General features: G+C 57.8%; 1 protein-coding gene across 2 annotated transcripts in view; it reads left to right on the top strand.

Moving 5' to 3' along the window:
- COX4I1 (cytochrome c oxidase subunit 4I1) overlaps positions 1-26,508 on the top strand; it is a 132,973-nt gene that overhangs the window by 3,479 nt on the left and 102,986 nt on the right. Inside the window, exons 3-5 of one of the 2 annotated variants that reach the window (XM_086688759.1) lie at positions 2,083-2,250; positions 2,781-2,912; positions 3,775-3,946. In XM_086688759.1, the coding sequence (XP_086544885.1) occupies positions 2,083-2,250; positions 2,781-2,912; positions 3,775-3,911 (437 nt within the window). In that variant the 3' untranslated portion in view covers positions 3,912-3,946. Of the gene's footprint in view, positions 1-2,082; positions 2,251-2,780; positions 2,913-3,774; positions 4,037-26,508 lie in introns of those variants that run through there. The other variant, XM_025920656.2, reaches the window with a different exon arrangement.

The following is a 26,508-nucleotide window of genomic DNA, read 5'->3' as shown; positions in this document are numbered from 1 at the left end:
GGGAGACAGAGGATCCAAGCAGGCTTGGTGCTGTCGGCCCAGAGCCCCACGTGGGACTTGAACTCATGAACCGTGAGGTCATGACCTGAGCCGAAATCAAGTGTCAGACCCTTAACTGACTGAGCCCCCCGGGTGCCCCCGTCCTTCCGGTTTTAGCTTTCACGCGTGGTGCCTGAATACACAGACTGGTTTTCCCCCTGAGATAGTAGCGCTTTGAAGTGCCACTGGCAGCCGCCTCTGTGTCTGGGTGCTTGTGCTGTGACACGTGTGATTGAGGGGGCCGCTCCTGATTCCCCAGATTTCCTCAGCAGAGGCTCAGGGAAAGACCCACCCAGCTGAGGACAGCAGTGACGAGCCCCTCGCTCAGATGCAAAGTCTCTTTTCGTCTCCGTCTTAAAGGAATGCTTGGTGTGCTAATCTTTGTGGGGTGTGGGGGACCAGGCCCAAAGTGCTGAGAACCCTTGCAGCCCCGAGACCACACGTTGGCCGTTCTTGTTCTAGAAAGTGCAATTTTATGCTGAGAGTGTTCCAAGGTTGCGAGCATTCGCATTTTTATAACTTTAATGAGAGGTGATTGACACGACAGACACGGACCCATTGAAAGAGCCCTTCAGTAGTTTTGAGTTGAGTGCCTGAGCTGTGCCATAACCACCGGTCAGTTGTGGAATGTCCTCGTTACCCCAGTTTACGTCTGTTTTTAGTGATTAATGGGAGCTGAGTGCTGGTATACATTTGTTTCTTTTAGGCCACTCATTTTTATAGAACCGTGGAAAGTAATTCCAGTCCTTTCCACCTTCAAGTTTTCGGAATCAGGCTGTGTATACGTAAGTCACTTGCGCTCCAGAGATCAGCATCTAGAGATATTGTGCTCTGCTTGAGGTGCAGCGATGGGTCACTGTTGTTAACGTGACCTGGGAGAGTGTGCTCATGGCGACTCTGCTAACGGAAGCGAAGCATTTTTGCAAGACCTCACTCCTCCAGACCAGTTTGGATCACAGCGTTTTCTTGCAAGTATAGGATGGAATTGAAAAAACAGCTTTCAGCAGTGGGAAAGCCCTAAATACAAATGAAGATACTCCTTTGTTTTCTGGTTTCTGAACTGTTTCTCTTGAGCAACACACAGATGGCGTGCTCGTTTTAAGGCACTAAGATTTCTATCTCTTGGAGCAGAAATCCCCATTTTGTCCTCTGTCCACTGATAACAACTTGGGTTTGCTCTGCCGGGAGTTTTGTGTGTTCAGTTACGTGGACGTGTAAGCACACCAGTGGTTTATCTTAAAAAAAAAAAAAAAAAAAAAAAAAAAAAAGGTCCCGGGATCTTCTGTGACTTGCTGAGGACGCGACTATTTCCTCGTTCTCTTGACTGCCGTCCCTTGCTTCCTGCTCTCCGTGCGCCCCGATTCCTTTCCTCTGCTGTGCCTTTTCTTTCTCCTGAGCCCCCGTGCCGTGACCTGGGACCCACGGGTCTGTCCGCTTCTGGCCTGTGAGCACCCATGGGCGGCCGGCTCTGTTCGCTGCTCTCAGCTGGAGCCGCGGTGAGCGTGTAACAGGTGCTCAGCCATCATTTCTGAACCTGTGAACGAATGACACCTTTGACACACCTGTGGGGGTAGTTGCGTCCCTACTCTGTTGGGCGCAGGTTGTTTGTTTCTGGGACAATAAACAGCGCCCTGTGTCTTGTTTCTGACCTTTGGACGCTTGTTTCTTTTACGAGTTTTCTGTCGATTTTGCTCTCCCTCCTTCGTTTGAGTCTCCTGCAGAAGGGCCTTCGTGTAGGCCAGCAGGGTGTCCCGAGAGCCCCGCGTGCCCTCTGCATGGTGCTGGTACGCGTGGCCCTGCCGTCCCCGGTGGCAGTTGGCCTGGCAGGGGCGTGTCGGCTGCGAGAAGGGCCGCGCTCAGCCGGCCCTGCACCCTCGCCCCGCCATCTGTGCCTGCTTCCCCCGATGGTCCGTTGGCCGTGTGACACTGTGGCCTCAGTCCCTGGGACGACTGAGGTCTTCAGGGTGCACACGCCTGTCCTCGTGTGGGTTGGTCACTCGGAACCCGTGTGAATTTTCAAACACTCGTCGCTGTGTTTTGTAGGAAGCGTCGTGAAGAGTGAAGATTATGCTCTCCCGAGTTATGTGGACCGGCGTGACTACCCCCTGCCCGACGTGGCTCACGTCAAGAACCTCTCTGCCAGCCAGAAGGCCTTGAAAGAGAAAGAGAAGGCCCCCTGGAGCAGCCTCTCCATCGATGAAAAAGTTGAATGTGGGTCTTGAAGCAGAAGTGTTGGCAGACCGTGTGAGAGAGAATGTCTTCCGGGGTCTGGGCTGTGAGCTTGGGGGCGCCGCCCGGAGACCAGCACGGGGCGTGTCCCAGGGGCTTGTTCCCGGGCCCCGGCTCTGTGGGCTGGCCGCACCTCTGCCCGGGTCCCTGGGGCTCCGGTCCCCCAGGAGGAGGGTGCGGACACGGCTTCTTGGCGGCCCTGCCGGGTGGGCGGTGTCTGCTCTAACTTACTGACAGAAGATCAGAGGCCGAAAGTCACCGTCAGGTGGCGGGGGGTGGGGGTGAAACTCTGGGGACTCCGTGGATCCTGCACCGTAACCCGAGGAGTTCTGTGGGGTTTTCGTGCTCAAAGCAGACTAGGTGCGTTCTGTCCCCTCCGCCACCCCTCGCACCCGTGGGGGAGAGCACGTGCGTGTGTGCTGTGCCCCTCGGCCATGTCGCGGGCCCCGCGGAGGAGGGGCTGCTGGCACGGCCTCCCCTCACCCGCACCGACAGCTGTGCTCTCTCCCCAGTGTACCGCATGAAGTTCAACGAGAGCTTCGCGGAAATGAACAGGAGCACAAACGAGTGGAAGACGGTTGTGGGCGCTGCCATGTTCTTCATCGGCTTCACTGCTCTCCTCCTGATCTGGGAGAAGCATTATGGTGAGTGGGGGTCGCGGGGGCCTGGGGTCTCGGGTCGCAGCCACGCAGGCCCGGATCGGGTCGGCTCCGCACCGTCTTCCGGCGCCCGGGAGTGGGCCGTGGGCGCCTGTGCACGAGGCGGGCGCCTCCACTCTGGGGTCCGGCTCACGTTCACCGAAGCGGTGTAAGCCACCTTCTGACTTCTTCGCGGCGGGCCGTGCTCGGTAGCAAAGGACTTCCTGCTCTGTATGGCACACCGCCTTTCTGTGACGCTTTATTACGTTATCGGAGGACGGCGTCGGGAAGGTTCGGTCAAGGAAAAGGGTGTTGTTTCTTATCGAAGGGCTGTTTGGACTGAATAGGGACTGTGTCTCCATAAGCAGAATTCTGGGTCGTTAGACCTCACAGGGTCTGCACAGAGGCCGTTGGAGTTGTCTGCTCGGTCCGTGCTACCTCTCCCGGGTTCTTTGTGTCCGGGCAGAATGGCTTTTTCCCGTTCCAGATGGCTGTGATCCTGTACCTTTGGTCTACCGTGGACGTGTTCCTCAAGACTCACAAGTCACTCGTGGTTTCTTGTTTGTGCTCAGCGCTAGTCTGTAGGCCCCCTCGTCTACGTCGTACGGAGCAGACATTGTGCTCTCAGCTCGTGTTTCATTGATAACCTTTCGTCAGCAGAGAATAGTTTGGAAATATCAAGAGTTGTCAGTGCCCAGAATTCAAAACCCGGTTGTGGGTGTGGGTGTGGGTGTGGGTGCCGAGCAGCAGACGACTCTGCTAGCCTGGCGGCCAGTGTGTTGGGGGGAAGGCCTGACCCGTGCAACGCATGGGCTTAGAATCAACCTGTCAGGACGACGTTGTCTCATGAAATTGTTTTGGGCTTTAGTGTATGGCCCCATCCCGCACACCTTCGAGGAGGAGTGGGTGGCTAAGCAGACCAAGAGGATGCTGGACATGAAGGTCAGCCCGATCCAGGGCTTCTCAGCCAAGTGGGACTACGACAAGAACGAGTGGAAGAAGTAGGAGCCGCCACTCCGCCCCCCCGAGCTTCGCCCCGCCTCGCCCCGCCACCTCCGTGCAGCTCAGCGCGGCCCCCGGAAACTGTTATGTTGCAGTACCGATGCTAATAAACGAGCAGTTTACGTGAACCCTGCCGTGGTCGCTTCTTTGGTGACTGTAAGCGCCAGTGCCCGTTGTTTGAAACGGTTTGTCCCAAGTGTCTGTTGCAAACATATCTCGGGTGTAGACGAAATAGCAAGAGTAAGTCGTTCAAGGGGACGTCCTATAAAAACGAGAAACGTAGGGTCTTTGTACGCGGGGTGTTTCGGTTTTGGTTTCGACTAGAAATGCTGGACCAGCAGAAGCCCCCGTGGCTGTTTTTCTTCTGGGACCGCCCTCCCGCCTTGACATTGTCAGTGCTGGTTGGAGTGGGTGACCGAGGGCTTAGGAAGGGCAGGCTGAGCTCCATCAGTGATGGACTTGGTTTCCTGGCCGCTCTCAGCCTTTTAGTCTAGAAAGCGGTGTCGGAGTCCGTGCCAGGGAACTGGCATCATCCCGGCCCCAGCAGGCCCCCTCTGGGCTCGCATCCCGCTGTCCTGCCCTCCAGATCCCCTCGCTGATCCCTGGAGGCCCTGCCGAAACAGCAGAACAGATCCTAGAACGTTCCATGCGAGGAGCTGTGCAGAGGGCTGGCACAGAGGGGTCTCCCAGCAGCCTCAGTGGGGAGTGTGCGGAGAGTGGGAGGCGGCCTTTGAGAAGTGCAGCCGTAACTGGGAGGCGAAGTTGGCCTGGGGCTCGATCAGAGGCTGTCGCAGGTGGTTAGAAGGCTTGAACTAAGTGGCTGAAAGTTCAGGTTATGTAAAACCCCTGATTGTAGAATCGTCCTGATGGTTTAGGAATGCCCTTGCTCCCTTGTTTTGAAGGGCCCACTGACTTCCCTGGGAGGCCCTCCCCGCCTTGGGGGGAGGGATGCTGGGATCTGCAGGGCTCGGGAGTCTGGCTGTGAGGGCCAGTGTGAGGCCAGTATAGCCTCCGGATGGCCTCACCTACAAAGCTCGGGCCTCCTGCTAGATGGTACCATTTTCAACTCTTTCCCAGGGTGGGCTCCTGCATGGGCCCGAGGTGCCTGACGTGGCCCAGGGTCACTCCTGACTCATTACCTGGCCCTTCTGACCTTTAAATGACCCACTGACTGAGAACCTACCCGGGCCAGGCACTTCAAGGCCACTGTCCCTCCACAGAACAACCCCGAGAGGAAGGGGCCTTTACCCCGGGTTAGACGATGGAGCTGAACGGGGCTACAAGTGGAGGGCTCTGCCTGAGGGAACTCGAGAGAGTCCTGGAGACGGTGTTCGAAGGTCCTTCTGAACCCCGGACTCTTATGCCGGAAAGCTCCAGACGAAGTCTCCCTGAGCCTGGGGACTTTCTCTGGGGTAACCAGGCTTTCTTGGCCTGCCCTTACGGTGTTGAAACCTGCTCTCTTGAACTTGCTAAGAGGGTTCTAGTTGTACGTCAGCGTCCGTTTCCAAAGTGTGACCGTGGAGTCCTGTCGTCTGTCCTTGCCCCTTCCTGCCACCGTAGTGGCAACTCAGGAGGGAGCAGCGTTCGTGCCCGGTTCAGTCTGCCACCCTTACGCCAGAGGGCCACCTGACCTTTGCTGTCTCATCTGCAGGCTGTGGGGTGTGACAGACCTGACCCTCGGGGCCCTTATCCTTACAGGGCTCGTAGGAACACCGAGGACGAGTAAAACGATGGGCAGAATGGGAAGCTTCAATGATGGAGACTGGGTTGGGGTGGGCGTGGGAACAAGTTGAGGTTGGTTGGGGGAGGGCTCCCTGAGGACGTGACTCGTCAAGGACCAGCCAAGAAGAGCGTCAAAAGTCGTCTTGGGGTGGGGGTGCGGGTGGCAGGTGGAGACGGTTCCAGACAAAGGCACTGGGAGGGCAGAGCTGAAAGCCCACCAACGGGGCTGAAGTGCCGTGCGAGGGCGGGGAGGAAGGAAGCTGGGGCAGGGCGCTGGGAACACCAGGGAGGCCGGGGGGTCCCTGCGCCCCTAGGAGTGGGGCTCCCGACAGACCCAGGCTTGGTCTCCACGTGGAGCCATCTGCAGAGCCCCCCCCTCCCCCCCCCCGGCAGCTCCTCACCTTTTCCCGGGAGAGTTCCCGGCTATCGAAATGCACCTTGTCCCTTTTTCCTATTATTTTTGCCTCTCACTCGTGTTCACCTTGTTACTAGCCAGCAGCTTTCCACCCTGCACAACTTAAAAATCATTCCGGAGGCGCCTGGGTGGCTCAGCCAGTTGAGCGTCGGACTTGTGGTTTTGACTCAGGTCATGATCCCAGAGTCGTGGGATCGAGCCTTGCGTTGGGCTTTGTGTTGAGTGTGGAGCCTGCTTGACATTGTGTCTCTCTCTCTGCCCCTCTCCTCTGCTCTCCCTCTCCCTCTAAAAATATAAATAAATAAATAAGTAAGTAAGTAAATAAGTAAATAAATAAAAGTTATTCCCTGCAAAGGGACAGTCAACAGCAGACTTCTGAAACACAATCCTAGAAGGCAGAAGGCAGTGGAACGATAATTTCCTCTCGAATGACAGAATCCATGAAACTGTTATAACGAGCAGAGAAAGCAGGATCTTCATAGGTGAAGATCAGCTTTTGTTACTGACTGGTCTCTGGAGAAGTGCTGCAGGGCACGGTCGGGAAGCAGGGGATTGAACTCCGAGGGAAGGAGTGGGCCGCGAGAAGGAAGGGCAGAGGAACCGGGAGCCGTGAAGGCAGGTGCGCCCCCGCGCCGGTGAGGGCAGCGGTGAACTCGACCATGACAGTTGTGGGGGTGAGTGGCTAGCAGCATGGGGAAGGGATTCTAGGAGGATGGAGCCTGCAGTGACCTCCTTCTCGAGTGTCTGTGAACCCCCACATAAAAACAGCAACTAGAGAAGCCAAAATCCGTACTGACGGTATCAGAAAATGAGGCAAGGAGGTATTACTCCTACGGAACACCCCTTCCCAACGATGGAGAATGGAAGGCGGAAGCTAGGGAATATCAACTATGGCTCCGTGACCAATCCACTTTTTGTCTGTTCCTGCGTCCTGTCTGCTTCCTGTGGCCCGTCTGCTTCCTGTCTGCTTCCTATGGCCTCTCTGCTTCCTGTCTGCTTCCTATAACCTGTCTGCTTCCCGACAGCTTGCGGTCTGCTTCTTTGTACCCCTTGTGTGTCTCCGGCCGAGCTTCTTCAAAACTCAGTAGTGGTGGCTCCTTCCATCACGGCAGTTGAGTCTGGTCTCGGTCTTTCTCACGCGGGATTAGCCTAGCAGAGTTCTTCGAGAAGGCCTGGTATAGGGGGAGAGCACCGCGCAGCCGGGCCTGGGACGTGGAGGAGTTTCTGTGTGCGTCATGCCGCGGAGAGGCTGTCAGCTGGGGTTTTGAGGAGCCTGAGGCATCCCGGGTCCCACGAGGTGTCACAGAGCGGTCTCCAAAAGGGAGTGTCACCGTGGTGGGGGCAGGAGCACGGTCAATTAGTTTTTTTCGAAAAGAGCAATTGAATAGGTTGAACGTGTATTTTTTTTTTTTTTAAGTTTATTTTGAGGGATCGTGTGCGTGCATGCCTGGGGGAGGGGCAGAGAGAGGGAGAGAGAGGATCCCAAGCAGGCTCTGCATGGACAGTGAGGAGCCCCCCATGGGGCTCGAACCCGTGAACTGTGAGATCATGACCTGAGCTGAAACTAAGAGTCAGATGCTCAACCAGCTGAGCCACAGGTGCCCCGAACGTGTACTTTTTAAAATAATTTTTTTTTGATTTTTTTTTTTCAACGTTTATTTATTTTTGGGACAGAGAGAGACAGAGCATGAACGGGGGAGGGGCAGAGAGAGAGGGAGACACAGAATCGGAAACAGGCTCCAGGCTCTGAGCCATCAGCCCAGAGCCCGACGCGGGGCTCGAACTCACGGACCGCGAGATCGTGACCTGGCTGAAGTCGGACGCTTAACCGACTGCGCCACCCAGGCGCCCCTAGTTTTTAAAAAATTTATTTAAAATATAATTTATTGTCAAATACCTTCCACACAACACCCAGCGCTCATCCCAACAGGTGCCTTCCTCAATGCCCATCACCCACCCTCCCCTCCCTTGCACCCCCCATCAACCCTCAGTTTGTTCTCTGTATTTAAGAGTCTCTGATGGTTTGCCTCCCTCCCTCTCTGTTTGTAACTTTTGTTTCCCCCTTCCCTTCGCCCATGGTCTTCTGTTAACTTTCTCAAGATCCACATACGAGTGAAAACATATGATATCTGTCTTTCTCTGACTGACTTATTCCACTCAGCATAATACCTTCTAGTTCCATCCACGTTGTTGCAAATGGCATGATTTTATCCTTTCTCATTGCCAAGTAGTATTCCATTGTATATATAAACTACATCTTCTGTATCCATTCGTCAGCTGATGGACATTTAGGCTCTTTCCATACTTTGGCTGTTGTTGAAAGCGCTGCTATCAACATTGGGGTACGTGTGCCCCTGTGCATCAGCACTCCTGTGTCCCTTGGGTAAATTCCTAGCAGTGCTATTGCTGGGTCGTAGGGTAGATCTATTTGTAATTTTTCGTGGAGCCTCCGCACTGTTTTCCAGAGCAGCCGCACCAGTTTGCATTTCCGAGATAGCACTTTTTTGGTAGCGACTCTTAGAAACCCTTTTCAGATTCTGTCAAGTCTTCTGGGTGCTTTGAAATGCTTCACAAGTTGAAGCCGACATTACCTTCTTGCGTCTGACTTGCCTTCAGAGCGTTGGTTTCCCCCGGTGCGATGAACTCCCAGGACTATTCCCGCAGCCCTCACACGTGTCAGATGTTGGCTCACTCCACACGTCGCCTAAACCCTAGACCGCACAAAGGCTGGTGAGGGGCTGAGTGTGCCTCCAGCACCTGGGTCCCGGCCCTGGCTTACCATTCTCAGGCATCATTTGTTCACAACAGCTGGGAGTTATTCACTGCATTTTACAAAGTCAGGGATGGGGGCACAGAGAGGTGCAGTGACTTGGCTGAGGTCACACAGCCGGTAAAGGCAGTGCTGGGATTCAACCCCCCGGTGGCCTGCACCAGAGCCCCATCAGCGGCTGCTGTGGTGCAGTCTTTGCTTGGGCCCCTGGCCCACAGTAGGTGCTCAGTAAATGTTTACTGAGTACACGTGTCCAAACTCTAGGACGAGTCGACTTCTCAGGATCTTTTCAAATGACTTCCTCATCTTCCTGTGACGGCCACCACTTCCTGGCCGCTGAACCAACCAAAAGTCGACACCCAAATCAGCCACAGTCGCTGTTGTCCAACTGACCAATCACATCACAGCAGCTCAGCCGTCCCTTCCCAGACCTGCCCTACAGGCAGCATCTGGGATGGATGTTGGGAATCCCATTCCTTCCATGAAACATAATCGTACGGTGCCACTGCCACTGTGAATCTGGTGCACAAGCAGGGTGTGGGTCGCAGACAGGGATGGAAAGCGCCACTATCACCGTCAGGGGATTACGGTCCCCTGTAAGAAGCCGATGGGCCCTCTAGCCACCGCTCTCAAAGACGCGCCCATGGAGGTCCAGGCCCGGTCATTGCTAGTCTGAGCCAGGGTGACCACCTCGTCCTGGCTTACCCTGGGACCTTTACAGTTTTAGCTCAAAAGCTCTGCGTCCCTAGGGTTGTCAATTACGTTGTGTCGTAGGACACGAAGGCCGTCCTGACAAAGTCCCACAGGAAGCACAGGAACTGTCCATGCAGGACCTGTCCCATGCGGGACCACACATCCCGGAGCCCCTTGGTCCCAGGGTGACCGGAGGGTTGGCCACCCGGCTGCAGAGCCGTGTTGGGAGCGGGCATCCCTCCCGAGGGCGCTGAGGTTCACGAGGAAGTTCACGGTGAAACAGGCTTTGTTCCCGTGTTCCTCAGCCCCGGCTGCGAGGTGGGGTCTCCTGGCGGCCACCTGAAGGCACTGAGGCCTGGGCCTCACCCTGGGTGTATCAGGAGGGCTCAAAATCTCCCCCGGGTGCCTCAGTGTGGGTTCGAACCGCTGTGTTCATTCCCAGGTTGCCTGCAGAATGGGTGCGACCAACAGACTTCTGCCCCAACCCGGGGCTCCTGAGCCAGACCGTCCAGGGGAGCGAACCTGGAGTAAGCAAGCCCCCGGGCAGGCGCTCTGGAGGCCAGGCTCGGGGTGGGGACACCACCTCCCCCGGACGAGCCTGGTGACCAAGGGGGGACCCAGCTGCTGAACTGGGCCGACGGGAGAGGCAGGGAGGTGTTCGCTTCGAGGTCCCCACGTCGACACGGGCTCTCCCCCATCAGCAGGCCTTGGAACCTCACACCCTCACAGAGGTGGCACAGGGCTGGCTGTCATGTCCCCTGTGAACACGAGGTGGCATCCAGGCTCTGTGCTTGTCCCGCAGCCCCTAGAGGTTGGCTCTGCCTTTACATTTCTTCCCCCTTGTGAGACTTGTCTCCTGGAAAGCTGGAGGAGAGTTGGTGCAATCCGGGTTCCGGACGGTGGCCTGAATCGTCCTGCTGGGCGTGACGTTCCTTTGAAAGTCTCGTGTCTGCTGGTGGACATTCGTGGGCATATATATTGTAGTTTGCTCCACCACTTGGCTGTATTTGTTTGAAAATGGGAGCGATTATTTCTGCAAATTGAGAGTGAAATGGACCCCCCCCTCCCTGTTTCCCTGGGGGAAAAGCTTTGGTAGGCTTCTCAGCGCCGCACACGTCAGAGGTGAACTCAGCTTCTCCGACTTGAGGAGCTCAGATCCGTGTGATCGGGCCCCAGATCTGCCTCCACCCCGGGGAAGGGGACGGAGCGGGATAGACTCCCCCTTTGTCCATGTCCCTACCGATGCCAAACCTCTGCGATTGGAAGGACGGGACCCCCGTCCTCATGGGTCAAGCGAGACGCATTTTCATCTGCTCGGTAAAGCCCGGTTTATTTCCGAACTCGTGTCGTCAAATTACCCGTGAACTGCTTTCTACTTCCAGGCTCCGAGGGTGACTGTTATGTAACAGAGCTGAAAAACATCGTGTCAAAGGCCCACTTTGGAAATGGGGAAACAGAGCCTCTGGGAGCCGGGCTGTGTGGGGGTGGGGAAGCCAGGCCCTGAGTGTAGCTCTGGTTGCCCAGTAGCCTGGTGAGCGCCCTGCCTCTTCCTGCCTGGTGTCACCATCTGAAGAGGGTGTAGCAGAAGGACGGCTGCCACTGGGGAGCTGGGCGGGTTCCTCAGCCAACCTGCAGACTCCGGCCACACGCAGCAGCTCCTGAAATGCCAGCTGTCGGCATCCGCGGGGCTCCCGCAATGGACACCGCTGCTTTGTGGCCCGGGGTCTGTCCAGGTTGATGGTGCAGCTTCCCCATGCTGGGAACACTGGGGTTTTACAGGGAAAATGAAGTTTCAAGAGACCTTCTCAGGGCCTTCTTATGTTGACGTGTTTTGGCTCTCAGCCTAAAGTCGCTGAGCCCAGGCTCAACCTCCCTGCCCCACAGAGCACTGAGCAGTGCACGAGCTGCCTTCAGGGCCTTGCCTGCTGGATAGGCACCAGGAGAGAGAGGCTTCTTATCCAGAGTGGGCAACAGCTTGGGTTCGCACTTCTGGCCTTGGGCTCTGGGCTTCTGGTCTTGTGTGGGGCAGCCTGAGGGACTGGGCTGTGTGTGTGTGTGCGTGTGTGGTGAGTATCTCAGAAGCCACAGGAGTAAACAGGGTATGTTTTCTTGGGGCATCGTTTTCACTCAAAGTTTTGGAAAAAAGTTCTTACTGTTTATAAGTAAAGCAAACATGGATATACCGTAGAACAGAATGAAAAGCTTAAGTCAGTTTTAAAGATAAAACACATGACTTCAAAGAGATTTGCACGGGGGCCAGTTGGAACTATCCGTGGCAGAGCTCTCCTCTGCTTAAAGCAACTTGAAGAATAAGTCCGTGAGCCACACGCATTTGTTAAGTACATGCTATGTGCAAGGCACTGAGGGACCAGGAAATGGGAGACACAGCTCCCACTCGTGATGGTCTCATGGTCGAGAGAGGGGTCTTAGCTTCATCACCACCATCACCGTCCCCATTATTACCTTCTTCTTCATCTTAATAAACTTCAAAACACCTGTTTGCCTCCCACTGTAACCCTGGTTTCTAGGATGTTGCCTGACACCTATGAGATGGCCAATAAATATTTACCAAATGGGTGCTTGAGCGGGACATAATCAAGCCAATGTCTATGTTGTGTATTATCTCGGTTCCTGTTTACTGCAGTCCTAGAAGCAGGAAAAGTACAGTTATCTGTTCTAGATGGGGACGTTGAGGGAGGCTGGACACCTTCCAGAGGCCGTATGCCAAGTAAACGGTAGAGTCACGATCTAGATCCTGGTCTGTCCAACTGCAGTGCCCGCAGCTCCGCCTTGCCCCATGGTGGCCTGAGGATCCTGGCACAGCCATCAGATTGGACTTGAGCTGAGAGGGCACGGGCCCCCGAGGCTGGCTGGGTCAGGACGGCTTTGATTTAGCTTCTCCACGGGAGGCTGAGACGATCCAGTGTCCCGATGGCAGAGACGGCCAGCTGGAGTCGACCACATGGGTTCCGGAGGTGTGACAGCAGGGAATTTAGGCAGCAATTTCATGTTTGGGGATTCTTGGCCAGTAGCCACGTGGGCTTCGGGTCCCGCCAAGTTGTTTCTGCATGCGGTGTAGCTGTGCTGGGCTGGAGGGCGTCTCGCGGGGTTTTCCCTTTGATCAGGAGTTTGCTGGGGGCACCTGTAAAGCAGAGTCACAAGGTTGCCCTGGAGGACTTTCCCGGCCATTAGGGCCACTGCTTCCTCAAACCTCCCTGAGGCCCCATTGGAAAACACCAGCGTGGGATCCTCACGAGTCTGGGAGAGCTGCTGTTCTGGGGCTGGGACGTGATGGGCTGGGGAGACTGAGGGCCCACGTCAGGTGCCTGGACGCAGTGTTGGGTGCTAGCTCGGCGTCGGGGTCGGGCACAGTAGGAGTGTCCTGTGGCTGCAGAAACAAGTTACTCCAGACTGGGGGCTGAAGACAACGGGCATTCACTCTCCCCGTTCCGGAGGGCAGAAGTCCAGAGTCAAGGTGTGGGCAGGGCTGTGCTCGCTCCGGAGGATGCAAGGAAGGACTTTCCTCTTCTGGCTGCTCCTGGCATTCTTGGGTTTGTGGCTGCAGCGCTTTGGTCCCTCACCCCATTGTCACGCGGCCTCCCCTGTGTCTGTCCAATTTCCTTCCCCTTTCTCTTCTAAGGACACCTGGCATTGGGTTTATGGCCCACCCTAGTCCAGTGTGGCATTTGTGAGGACTCTATTTCCAAACGAGGTCACGTTCACAGGGTCAGGACTTCACCGACCGGGGGGGGGGGGGGGGCGTGGGGAGGACACGATGCCACCCCACAGCAGATGGCATCGCTGCCCTCGGGCTATCCCACAACCGTCACAATAAACTACCAGAGCGTTTGAGTTTGGACTTGACTTAGGAGTTGGCCTTTTTCAGAGTGCAGGGGACGTTTTCTGCCTCTGCCCCGGGCCACGACCCCTTCCTCCGAGCACCCCTCAGATTTCTGGTGGTGACTCATCACCCCTTGGACGGGGGCTGGGTGTGGGGCCTGGCCTGAGCCCACCCTCTGCCAGTCCTCTGCCAGAGGGATCCGTTTGTGGACGGATGGTGGCCTGTGACCCCCCCCTTGTGCACCATCGTCAGGGCCCCTGCCCGAGAGGCTGGGGGGAAAGTGCTTCTTCTCTACCTGAGTCTGGACCCCCGGGGCACAGGGGGGTAGTGAGCCCACCTGACCACCAAGCCCACGGGGCAGAGTGAGCCAGAGATGGAGAAGAGAGTTGTGCTTTCTGGCATAATTTGAGCCCTGGATTCAGCCTCACCATGAGCCAGTAAATTCCTTTTTCCTCTTCCATCCCCTCAAGCCAGTTTAAGTTGATTTTTTTTTTTTTTTTTTTATCATTCATAACATAAAGAGCCTAATTAAGCACACGGGGTCAAACACTTGGAGTCGACACCCTCTCTGAGAATCCAACCAAAACTAAGACTCCTTTCCCCAGAAGCACTATGAGCACACACAACTGAGCGAGCATGCGGCCAGGAGGCCAGCGGGGTGCCGGGAATCTCGAGCTGAAACCGACCTGAAATGCTAAAAAGCCCTTGGATGCCACCCCGGAGCCTTTCCCGGATCTGAGATGGGAGGAGACAGAGCCCTGTGCTGGGGGAGGGGGGGAGTTGGGGGGGGGGGTCTGCTTGCCTCCCAGTGGGACGGGAGCCCAGGGCGGCGGTCTTCAGGTATCTGCTCTGCACCTCGGCCTCCCGCTCAGTCCCGGCTCCTCCCCTTGCCACCTGCAGTCTCCGGGGTGGCAGGAAGTGGGAGGGGGAGGTGGGCGTGACCACGCTGCGGGTGGGGGGATGGGGGGGTGGTGGTGGGGGGCGGCTGCCCGGAAAGCTGGGCGCCCGACCCGGGACGGCTTCTGAGGATGCGGCCCCGCGGCGCTGTTTAAAATAAAAATAAGGGAAACAAGCCCGTGTTTACCGAGAGGGGAATGTGGAAACGGATGGTGGCACTTCCCGCGGTTCGTCTGGAAGCTGCAGGTGCACGAGTTCCAGCGGGGAGGAGCCACCCGGTGCGGGGAGAGGCTGCAAGAAGCTGAGGGCGTGGTGCCCGGGCGCGGAGCACCGCAGTCACGCGGTCCTGGGGGGGCGGGGGTGGGGGGGCGCTCCACCTGTGGTGGGGGAAGCAGCGTGGGCGTGTGAGGTGTGAGCAGCTGCGGCACGGGGCTGCCCCGGCCGGCGCGGAGGGGTCTGGGGGACGCAGGGCTGCCAACTCTGCCTGGGTTTGGTTCTTTGCCGACCGTGAGGCGTAGACCCAGGAGAACCTCGGCCCCAGGGCCTGCCCCGCGGGGTCCCCGCGAACCCTACACTTGCACACGCAGGGTGTGCGCCCACGCTCAGGCACACGTGCATAGGCACACAGTGCACACGCCCACAGTGCACGTGGACCCAGGGATGTGCGCGCACACGCAGGCGCACACACGCACACGCCCACGCCCGGAATGCTGACGACTCCATGTAAGTCTCCAAACCAACCCCTCCACCCCGGATCCACCTCAGGATTTCCTGGTTAGGTGGTTCGGTGAATTGCGTTTCCCTTTGCGCAGTCAGAGTGGGTGGCTTTCTGTTACTTGTGGCCGAACACCTCGACTTGAATGCGCTTCAGGGGGTCAGTTTAGGGACCTTGTGCCTCTGGGGAGCGTTTCCGCCCGGGATCCAGTCCACCTTTCCCGTGTGTAGATGAAAAGCTCAGGTTTAGCCAGGTGAGCTGTGCAGGCGTAAACAATAGCCCGCCACCCTGTGACCGTGTGGCTGTGCTCATGGAGACCGAGCGTTGGTCACTGGCCTCCATGGGGTTTTTGACATAAGGATGTATAACCAGGGACTGCAGCAGCTGAATGCTGAGCTCTTTTTATGTTGTGAGTGAATTCTGTATTTTCGTCCACCTGCAGGGAATAGATCTTTCTGATGCTTACCCTGGAAAGATCCCGTTGGGTCAGAATCGGGGTCTCAGATGTCTGAGCGGCCCGTTTTGTTTCCTCGGGCTTGAAAAACACACCAGAGCCCCCCGCCCCCGACTCCCCATCGCCGTATTAGTGTGGCCTGTGATCCCCCTTGGGCTTCTGGTAGAGGAGGGCAAGGCTGTGCACATTTGGGGAGCGGCCTGGGCAGGCCTGTCTGCAAGGGCCAGTTAAGCTGGAGGGGCCGTGGCGCAGCCCCCAGCTCAGCTCCGACCCCGTGGTCGGGGAGGGGCTTTGTTTCCATTTTGTCTGCTGGGCACTTGGATCCTGAGGCTGTGTTTGGATAAATAGTGGGGCCCCGGGGTCTCTGATACAAAGACCGCCAGCCACTTGGCCAGTATTTTTCTGAGTATGGATTTAGTGTTAGAGAAGAGGCCTGTGCAGTTGAAGGTTTTCTTGGTTTTGCTTTAATATTACAAAATATCTCAGACGTATAAAGGGTGATACAGTGAACCCAGCAGACCTGTCACCTGGTGTAAGAAACAAAACACTCCCCGGGGTCCCTTCTCGGTCACCTGCTCCGTCCCCCAGAAGTGACACTCTCTTCACACAAGGTGTTTTTCCCTGTGGACATTTCCCCCCTGCAGTTTCCTTCCCCAAAGGGGTGAACTCAGGAGTGATTTCTTCACTTTTCCAAAGGACGCCTGAGCCTCCTGTACCTGTAGCCTTCTGCCCGTGTGGTGCTTGGGCCCCAGGGACAGTGCAGGGTGGACCCTCGTGGGTGAGTGGTCCTGGTTCTGGTCGACCTCCTGCTTGCCTCACCCAGGTCACCCGGGCCACCTCCCGGAGCCCGCTGCAGCCTCCTCATCTAAACAGCCAGGGGCCCAGCCGGCGCCCCCACCTCCTCACCCGCCCCCCCACCCCAGGGGGCTGGAGGGCTGTTGGGAGGACGAAGGCAGGGGCTCCCTCCTCTGATTGACAGGAGCCCTCGGTAAATATTAGGGGTTGTTATTATCATGCAAGCTCCGGGCACGTTCTGACGCTGTTTCTCAGGAGACAGAGGAGGGGAGCTGCTTCCTCCTCGTTCCTGGGGTGCAGGGTGCTGGTCCCGCCACCTTGGCTGGACCGTCATAGCCTCTTTGCACACAGACAGCCTTGGACTCCTTCCCCAAAATAAAAAAGCAAAAGAAAAGGGTTTCTTCATAAGCTGTTTAGCAACCCAGGGAGGGAAAAAACAATCAGAGACGTGGAAACAGCGCTGGGGGGGTGGGGGGGACACTGTGCAGGGAGCCGGCGTTCCCTGCGGTGAGCCCGCAGAGCCGCCCGGACCACACGCAGCAGGACCTGCACCCGCTGGGGAAAAGGGGAACAGGAAAAGCATGGCAGGTTGAGCAACTCTGGGCCCAGATTGGGGCCGTCAACCACAGTCCATGGACGCTGCAGCTGCCTGGTGTTTGCACAGGAAGCGCCCCCACACCGGGACGGGCGGGCCCCTCCGCGCACGCAGGGTGGGCGCCTCAGGGGTCCTGCGCGCTTCGAGGGCCCGGCTTCCCAGCGGGGGGGGGGGGGGGGGGGGACACCAGGGCTGTGGCCCTTGCACACCACCGTGGAGCCGGCTTGGTGGGGCCGAGCTTTAAGCCAGAGGGTCAGATAGAGGGAGGCTTGGAGGGGAGGGGGGGCGCCCGGAGCTCTCACCCCACCTTGGCCCACCTCTCCCAGGAAGCCCCCGGGACTCTCCCGAAGTCTATCGCCTCCCCACTGGGCACCCTTGTCGCGTTTCGCTTTTGAACGTCTCCCCCTGTGACTGCCTCGGGGCTCGGGGCTCGTGCAGCCCGGTTCAGAACACCATACCGGTAACTCTGTGGGAGAAAGTGTGGAAAAGGAAAACAGAATTTACCCGCTCCCCCACCCCCCTCCGCCCCCCGGGCACCATAGCTCATGTAATTCTGCTAGAGTTCCTTCCAGACTTTTTCCCCCGAGTGCGTGTTCTTGCATGTGGTTTAAGCACAGTCCAGACCCACGTAATCTCCTGAGCATTTGCCCATGTGTTTTTTGTTCGTAGCCTCTTCAGCCCTGGGGGTTCGGGCTGTTGTTTTATTAGCAGGTTTTTAAAATTTTTTTTTTTAACGTTTATTTATTTTTGAGACAGAGAGAGACAGAGCATGAACGGGGGAGGGGCAGAGAGAGAGGGAGACACAGAACCGGAAGCAGGCTCCAGGCTCTGAGCCATCAGCCCAGAGCCCGACGCGGGGCTCGAACTCACGGACCGCGAGATCGTGACCTGAGCCGAAGTCGGACGCTCAACCAACTGAGCCACCCAGGCGCCCCAATTAGCAGGTTTTTAAAAAAGCGTTTGAGGGGCGCCTGGGTGGCGCAGTCGGTTAAGCGTCCGACTTCAGCCAGGTCACGATCTCGCGGTCTGTGAGTTCGAGCCCCACGTCGGGCTCTGGGCTGATGGCTCAGAGCCTGGAGCCTGTTTCTGATTCTGTGTCTCCCTCTCTCTCTGCCCCTCCCCCGTTCATGCTCTGTCTCTCTCTGTCCCAAAAATAAAATAAACGTTAAAAAAAAAAAAAATTTAAAAAAAAAAAGCGTTTGAGTGTGGAAAAAGGTCAAACACACACAAAAGCAGAGTGAGTAGTGAGAGAAATCTCCGTGCCCATCGTCCCGTGTTTATGCTTCTCAGCAAGTGGCCTGACCACCCTGCTGGTTTTTTTCTTATTGTGGTAGAACACAAAACATAAAACTTGCGTTTTGACCAGTTTTAAGCGTGCAGGTTCTGTGGCCTTAAGTATGTTCATACTGTTGTGCAGACCTCCCCACCAGCATCTCCAGGACTTTTCTGTCTTCCCAAGCAGAAGGTTCCCCATCCAACAGCAGCTCCCCTCGTCTCCCCCTGCCAGCCCCCAGGAGCCCGTGGTCTCTTTTCTGTCTCCGTGACCTCGACTACAATAGTGCCTCATACCGGCAGAATAATAATAACATTCGACCTTTTGTGACTGGCTTCTTTCTTTCAGCACGATGTCTTCGGGCTTCAGGCATTAGTAGCATGAGTCCCAGGTCCTTTTCTTATGGCCAAATGACATCCCATTATATGTGTAGGCCACATTTTGTTTATCCGTTTATCCATCGGCGGCCCTTTGGGTTGTTTGACTCTGCTATTTTTTCTCTTAATGTTTTTTTTGAGAGAGAAAGAGAGAGTGCGTGCACGTAATTAGGGTGGGCAGAGAGAGGAAGATGGAGGAACCTAAGCAGGCTCTGCGCTGTCAGCAGAGGGCACGATGCGGGGCCCAAACTCATGAGCCGTGAGATCCTGACCTGAGCCGAAGTCGGACGCTCCACTGACTTAGCCCCCCAGGTGCCCCGACCCTGGTATTTTTAAGCAGGTTCCAGGCATCATCTTGTTCTATCCACAAATATGTCTAAATACTTAGAGATGCGGACTTTAAGAAAAAAAATCACAGCACAACCACTATCCCGTCCGGACAAATTAACCACAATTCCTTTAAACCACTTAATATCCAGGTGTCATTCAGATTTCTGATTTTCTTGTGAATGTCTTCCTAAAGTTGTTTGGCTTGAATGAATTAGGATCTAAAAAAGGTGGATGTGGGGGTGCCTGGGTGGCTCAGTCTGTTGAGCGTCTGACTTGGGCTCAGGTCATGATCTCGTGGTCCGTGAGTTCGAGCCCCGCGTCGGGCTCTGTGCCGACAGCTCGGAGCCTGGCGCCTGGCTTCGGATTCTGTGTCTCCCTCTCTCTCTGCCCCTCCCCCACTCGCGCTCTGTCTGTCTCTCTCTCTCTCAAAAACCAACATCAAAAAGAATTTTAAGAAGGGCGGCTGTGTTCCTCAAGACTCCCTTGTCCTTTCCCTTTTCTCTTGCTATTTGTTTGCTGAAGAGACTGGGTCCTCGTCCTGCGGCATGTCTCCCGTGTGTCTCTGACGTGTCCTTCTGTCCGTCGGGGCTGCACCCGGCTCAGGGTCAGGTTTGGTAGGGGCGCTTCTGCAGGCGCCGTGTCCCTCCGGCTGTAGTGGATCAGCAGGTGCTCGTGTTCAGTCCACCGAGTTTTCTTTCGCCTTTTTTCCTCCTTTATGTTTATTGTTACTGCTTATTTTGAAACCACTTCAAGCTTACAGGAGCACATTTCAAAGACCGTTTCGGAGAGCTCCTGTGTACCCTTCATCCAGAGACCCCATCCACGTTTCCCAAACGGTGGGGCCCTTGTTCCAGTCATGCGCTCCCTAAGGCAAGACCCAATCCAGGGCCGCTGGATCTGCCCCAGTCTTCGGTCTGGAGCAGTTCATGGGTTTCTCTCCTCGGCATTCACAGCCTTGAGAGGTTTGCTGTTGCAGACTGGTCTTTTGTCAAATGCCTCTCCACTTGGATTTGTCCGACGCTTTCTCGCGAGGGGTGAAAGTGCACTAAGGGTGCAGCTCTGTGGCGTGAGGCACGTCCACACTGTTGCGCAACGTCCCCACCATCCATCTCTAGAAATTTCCCGTCGTCCCAAACACAAGCTCTGTCCGCCATTAAACAGCACCTGCCCGTTGCTGCCCACCCCAGCCCCCGGCTGGAACGTCACAGCATTCTTGTCAGTGCATCCCGCCAGGGTGGGGGTGCACATGAGCGTTTGCCCAGCCCGGTGGCATCGGCACTGATGCCTCACCACTTGATCACTTGGTCACTGGCGAGCACCTGATTGAGATGGCTTCGGCTGGGTCTCGCCATCGTGAAGTCACTTCCCCGCGTTTGCATTCGGTGAGCGTTTCGGGGAGAGGCCCTTTGGGAAGATGTAAAGTCCTGCTCCCAGCTACTCTTTCGCTAGTCTCAGTATCCGCGAGTATTTCTCGTTTTGGTCAGTCATTGCCGTTAGGATGGCCACGCGGTGGTTTTTAATTCCGTTGTTTCTGTGTGGCTGTTGGCGTTCTCCCGTAAGAAGGAGCCTCCTCTTTTGCTCTCTCGCTTATTCCGGTCGCATCCGTGGGCTCCTTTTCAAAGCCAGCCTCTGTGACTGTCGCCGTTTATTTTCATCCTCAACCGCACGTGTCTCTTAAGCCACTCTTGTCGCTCCACCTTCCGCGACGGAGCTTGTCCCATACGCGGCAGGATCTCGCTCCTTCTAAACGTGGCCTCGTTCTCTGTGGCGGCTCTATCGGTGGACCCTTCATCTGCCTCCAGTTCCCCCACCAACACTGGAGGGGCCCCGTTCCCTCCTGGGAAGCATTCTGCTTTAGAAAGCTCGCCTTGCCAGAAATTTCTTTCTTCTTCTGCACCCAGATGTATCTTCTTGCAGCTTCTACGCCGTCCTTTCCCGAACCCACCTTCCGGGGGGGGGGGGGTCTCCTATCTGTCACAGGAGCCGTGGAGCTCGAAGGCCAAATCTGAGGCTCGTCCACCCAGCAGGTCACGGCATGGGCAAAGACGGCTCGGGCCCCCCAGCCTCCCTTCTCTGGGTACAGGCTGTGGTTCCTGCGGCCGCCCTCCGGGCCACGGCCTCCGGCTCCTCTGGTCACAGTCCGGTCTCTGGGCGCCATGTCCCAAGTGAGCACGGGCTTCCCCGTGGCTTGGCTGGAGGGGACTACAGGCCTGGCCGCCCCCTGCTCTCGGCCCCGGCCGTCCTGCCTGATGCCACTGCTGTCGCGTTTCACAGACAGCCACGTCTGCTGCTGGTGCCGCAGGTTACGGTTGGCAGGAGCCCCCTCCGCGGGCTTGAGCCCTCGTGTCTGCAGTACAGGTGGCCTCCGCCGGGGACGTGAGCGTCTGTGGGGTTATGCCAGGGGCCCCCGGGCAGGGAGGATGCCCTCAAGTTAGGACGGAGTGCCCGGCCCCTTGGTCCACAACTCATTTCAGAAGATTTAGGGGGGAGGGGGAGGGAGGCAGAACCCAGGAGAGTTCAGAACCCCAGGTGGGGGCAGAGCAGCTGTCCCCACCCCAACCCAGCAGGGCCAAGGGAAGGAAGACATTTCTAGAACAGGAAGGAGGGAGTTCTCTCCATCAGGTCTCCTGGGAGGAGCACTGATCCTTGGGGCAGGGATGCAGCCTGTCGTATGGGGAGGGGCCAGCGGACAGAGGCCACAGCCCGGTCCTCCTCCCTCCAGCCTCCTACTGGGCTCCCCATAGCTGGCTTTGGACGCAGTGGAGGTTTGCCGATGGGGCCACGCAGGCTGGATGGAAAGCAGGTCTAGGGAGGCACACGGAAGATTCCAGCACAGAGACTTAGTGGAATTTGCCTGAGGTCTGAGGCGGAATTGGGGGTGGTGGCCATCTAGCACCTGTGTTCTGGATAAGGGGTCTCAGCTCATTCTCCTTCTCTCTCTTTCCCCCTGTCCCCAGCCAGGTGCTCTCAGCCGCATGCTGCTCTGTGCGCAGTGTCTAATCCCCTGTCATCCTGTCCCCTTGCATTGCCCTCCCCCACAGTGAGAGAGTGAGCAGGACGGCGAGTGAAGAACCACTCTCCACTGCGGGGCGAGTGTCCAGAGAGGCTGTCTGTCCTCCAGACCCGCTGGGGAACGTCTCCACCCCGCAGGGCTGGTTTCTGCCCCTCCTCAGCACACGGCTTGTCTGAAAGAGCCGCCTCTCCTGATGGATGGTGTTTTCCGACCGGGCCGGTGGTGGGACACGTCACTCGATTTATCCTCCTGCTTGGTCTGCCTCACCGGCAAATGGAAACAGCGTCGGGCTGAGTATCAGTTGGAATCAAGTTTGGCTGTGTGGGAGGAAGGCAGGAAGGCAAGAGGGAAAGAGAGAAGAAGGGAAAGAGAGGAAGGAAGGAAGGAATCAAAGGGAAATGAGAGGAGGAGTTCTTTCCCTAGACAGAAAATTGCTCTCGCCACATATTAGAACAAGAAAGCTCCCAAGGTAGCAGCTCCACGCTGGTATGGCTACTGCGTCCTGAAGCTTCTCCCGTCGTACTGTTCTGTCATTCCCGGCACAGTGCCACAGGGTCCAAGACGGCTGCTCAAGTTCCAGCCATCAGGTCTGCATTCCGGCCAGCCAGGAAGAAGAAAGGGGGAGGCTGAGCCACCCCCTTTTGCTTTGAGGAGAATGCGTGGAGGGAGCGAAGCATACTCCAGCTTACGTTTCGTTTGTTGAAACAATTAGCTTCTCTTGTTGGAAAACACTTCTGCAAGGATGCCTGCCAGATTTTAAGTGGGTGCCTTTGGGCATTGGGGTGTGCGGTGCTCCTGATTTTTGCCTGCGGACAAACTCCATCCTCGCCAGGAGGTGGAATCCAAGCCAGCGAGGAGGGAGTTGCTGCCCGAGGCCTGGAGAACGGGGGGGGGAGGGGGGGGGTTCACGGAGAGAGGGGGTGGCCCTGTGGGAAAACAGGTGGGCCCGTGACTCACAGGGGCTGCCGTGCCGGGAAGGAGTTAGGACCCCGGCTGGCTGTGGGCCCTGGGGGTGGGCAGGGGGGTCCGGGGAGCCCGTTCCAACCCAACATGGTAAAATGCTCTGGTAGCTACAGTTTTCAACGGGGCAGCTCGCTCAGGGTTTTTCCCCGGGCATTTAGGGGAGGACAACCTCCCGCCCCTCGGTACTCATCTTCCTGCTGTCCCGAGAGCCCCCGGGCATCATCTCGTGCCTGAGCCTCTGTACCCCGAAGCTGAGCCACAGAGTGGGGGCAGCGGTGTGTGGCCAGCCCACGTCCGCAGCTGGCAGGTGGCAGGACCGGGAAGAGAACCCGGGCAGTCCTCCTGCTCGGGGCCGGCCTGGCCGTCCAGACAACCGGCCTGGTGTGGAGATACGCAGGCGGAGCCAGACGTGGCTTCCACACCCTCCTGGCTCCGCGGGTCCCACAGAGGGCGGTGGCAGAGGGGAGAAAGACCGGCTTCCGTGGTGCCGGGAGGGACTCAGCCCGCCACGGAGCTTGGAGGGGGGAGAAGCCCAGAGACATTGTCTCTTCAGGAGGTGCCCAGGGCAGTGGGCGTCGCCTCCGTCCACAGTGTCGCGGGAGGGGAGGACCCGTTTACTGCTTCCGTGTAGCTCTGTCTAGAGGGGAGCTGTGTAGGTGTGTGGACAAGCGTATTCTGGGCCCGTGACCCCCGGCATCTCCAGGGCCCAGAAGTTTGTGTGTTTCCTGTACTAGTCTAGCAGGTTGGGTCCTATGTCCTTGTTCTGCATCTTTGAGACGAGCAGGTCCTAGTGGAGCAGGATTAGTGGCACAAGAGGCCAGATGGCCTTCTGGAGAGGGTCCCCTGGTCTCAAGCCCCAACCCCAGGTCCGCGTTCCAGATCCTTCTCTGCAGAGGCAGGTGCTGCCTGTTGGGTACCAGGTTGGGGCTTGGGGTTCTGGCTGTGGGAAGTCCTTGCCGGCATTGGCCCAGCTTTCTGGAAGGTGGGGTGTACCTCGTAGGTAACGAACGGAAAACACGATGTCAGCCAGGAGAGCCCCGGCAGCCGAGCCGTGTGCCACGAGGGCTCGTGAGGCCGCGGGGGCCACGCGGGGTTTGGAAGTCACAGTCCCTGGCCGCAGCAGCGCCTCTGACACCCGGGGCTTGTGACCGCGACCTCGGAACCGTGGGCAGAGTCCCACAGCTCAGAAGCTTACTTGGGAGGTCTGTGTGAACTCAGGCTGCGGGGCCGTGCGGGGCACCTGCGCAGGCTCAGGCGGCACGAGAGGCCCACACGTCAGCTGAGTTCCTAGCCAGACTCCCAGAGTGACGTCGTGACGACGTCAAAGTGCTTCTGTCCTTGGCTCTGGAGTCCCAACTACCTGCAAAGTAGGAGAGAATGTCGTTCTGAGAATTCAAAACGCAAAGTTCTCAGTAAAGGGATTTTAAAGATCCTTTCTTTTGGAGTAAGAGGGCAACGGTAAGGAAGCCGTTGGCATCAGGTGCTGGGAGCATCCGGGGGGACGTCCTGAGCTGGTGGATTCGCCTGCATCCCCGGCCCCCGTGGGACCGGACCCTGGAGGCCGTTGGACTTGATGTGGAAGTGGCCGTCGGTGGGGAGGCAGCTCGGGAGCCGAGAGAGCTTCGGCTCCCTGCCCTCCTTGGTGGGAACGCCTTGGCCCCCAGCTCCTTGGCTTGGTGTCACAGAGCCACGGGGCCACCCACCTGCGGGACGGGAGTGAATCACAGGCTGGACGCTGGTTTCCGGAGTTCTCCCGGAGGGGGCTCTCCTGCCCCTCGACACTCAGGGGCCACTGAGCCGCCATCACCTGTGGCTTCCAGGACCTTGAATGACCGCCCCCGCCCAACGGAGGCTAGGGTAAATAACCCTGAGGTCGGGTAACGGAGGCAGCTCGGAAGACGGTGGCTGTGTCGGAGCTCCGGCATCGCCACAAACTCCGTTCTTGACCAGGAGGACCCATTCCCACCCCCACCACGACCAAGGTGCATCCAGAAACGCATCTGGGACCTTGGGAAGCAGTTGGCCTGGTGATGAGCATTCCACGGAGGGCCCAGCGGGAGAAGGTTGATTAATTACTGAGGGTGGACATCGACGAACGTCCCGAAGAGAGGGGCAAAATGTTCGTCAGCGGGCATCGCGGGTGCGGGGGGACCCACAGGAGCTCCGGGCAGGCGAGGGCGGAGTGGGGGTCTCCGAGGTGGGGCCCCTGTGCCACACTCAGGGCATTCGTGTGGGCCGTGGAGGCCAGGAGACCACCGGGTCCGTCCCCGTGCACGGTTCCCAGACGGGCCCCGGATGCGGTGACGACCTTGTCCCCAGGCAGAGTCCCTGAGAACTGGGCTCCCCCACTCCAGCTGTCGGCCTGCTGTTTTTCAGTTCCCCATTGGTCCTGCGTTCCCAGGGCTGCTGTTGCCCACCCCAGCTGGAAGCCCGGCCACAGGGCCTGCAGTCCCGGTCCTGCGGCCGGCTCGGCAGCTGGGCCTGGGGCTCTGCGTGCCAGCGCCCGTCCCCACCCAGTGGCCTGTGAGCGTGGGCCCTCGGAGGGCTGGGCGGTGCGGGGGGAGAAGACGGGGGTCCCCGGGCTGCCCAGCCCGAGCCCCTCCGAGCCTCCGCTGCAACGTCAGTGATGCGCGACGGGGTGCAGGGAGGCTCAAATTGGACAAAGTGCGCAAACGCCTCGCACCAGACATGGACTGGCTTCCACCTTTCTCTCTGAAGGCGCCTCACGGACCTTCTCCCCTTCCCTGCTCTTCCTCTCTTCTTCCCCCCGCGGACGCCTCACTGCATCTCCAGTCGCCGGATACAGGACGCTGGGCCGCGTCCCCCGGCTCTGCTGCCCCCGAGCCAGGCCCCCACGGAGGGGTTCCTGGAGGTGCATGTTCCAGCTTTCCAGGCCCTCGGCCGGGACCACGTCCCAGCTCGGAGGACGTGGTCAGAATGAAAGGATCTGCCGTGGAGCCCCAGTCAGAGTGGGGGCCGCGTGGGGCAAAGGGGAGGCACCTTTTGGGGGGGGGGGTTCTGTGCCAGCTGCAGACACACTGCCCCCTCCCGAAGCTCGGGGTGACCACAGGGGTGATCGAATCTGCCGGAAGTCGGGTCCAAAACCCCCTGCTTGTGTAACTCAACGGGTGATTCTTTTTACCGACAAGCTGGAAGCAAGACGTAGTCCTAAGACCCAGGGGTCAGACTTATTTGCCCTCTCCCTGGGACATTCTGTGTCTACATCTATTTCCAGGTGGTGCCAGCCTGGGGCGGGAACATTTGTTTCTGGCCTCCTTGTAGCATGGACCCCAGGGACAGTGGGCCCACGCCCATGTCTGCAGAGGCCAAGACCTGAATATGGATCCAGCCTGTGGGATCATCTGGAGAACTTGTCCCCACTCGGGTGTGTCCCCGCACGGGCTCCGGGTTCTTAATTTTCCCCATGACGACAGTGAGGGGGGAGCCCCCAGTCTGAATGGCCACCACACATGCCCCACATCGCCCCGTTGGCTCTGTTGCTGCAGCGAGCTGGGGACGGCTTGGTTCTAGGTCCGGTTCATGAGACTATCCCTTTTCCTTCCCTCTTCAACCCCCCCCTTCAACCCAGTCAAGAGTCCTCGCCCTCCAAAGCTCAAGGAAACCTCCCGCACCCCGGGCCGGAGCAAATCCTTCTCCCCAGAATTCAGGAGGGAGTGCCCTGCAAGAGAAGGAGAGCGGAGCCGTGCTCTCGTCCCCACCCCGCCGCTGGCTGCCGGGGGGTCGTGG

The sequence above is a fragment of the Puma concolor genome, chromosome E2 (assembly GCF_028749965.1).
Source record: "Puma concolor isolate L17-30 chromosome E2, mPumCon1.1.hap2, whole genome shotgun sequence".
Lineage (NCBI taxonomy): Eukaryota > Metazoa > Chordata > Mammalia > Carnivora > Felidae > Puma > Puma concolor.
This window is presented reverse-complemented; position numbering and strand designations above follow the sequence as displayed.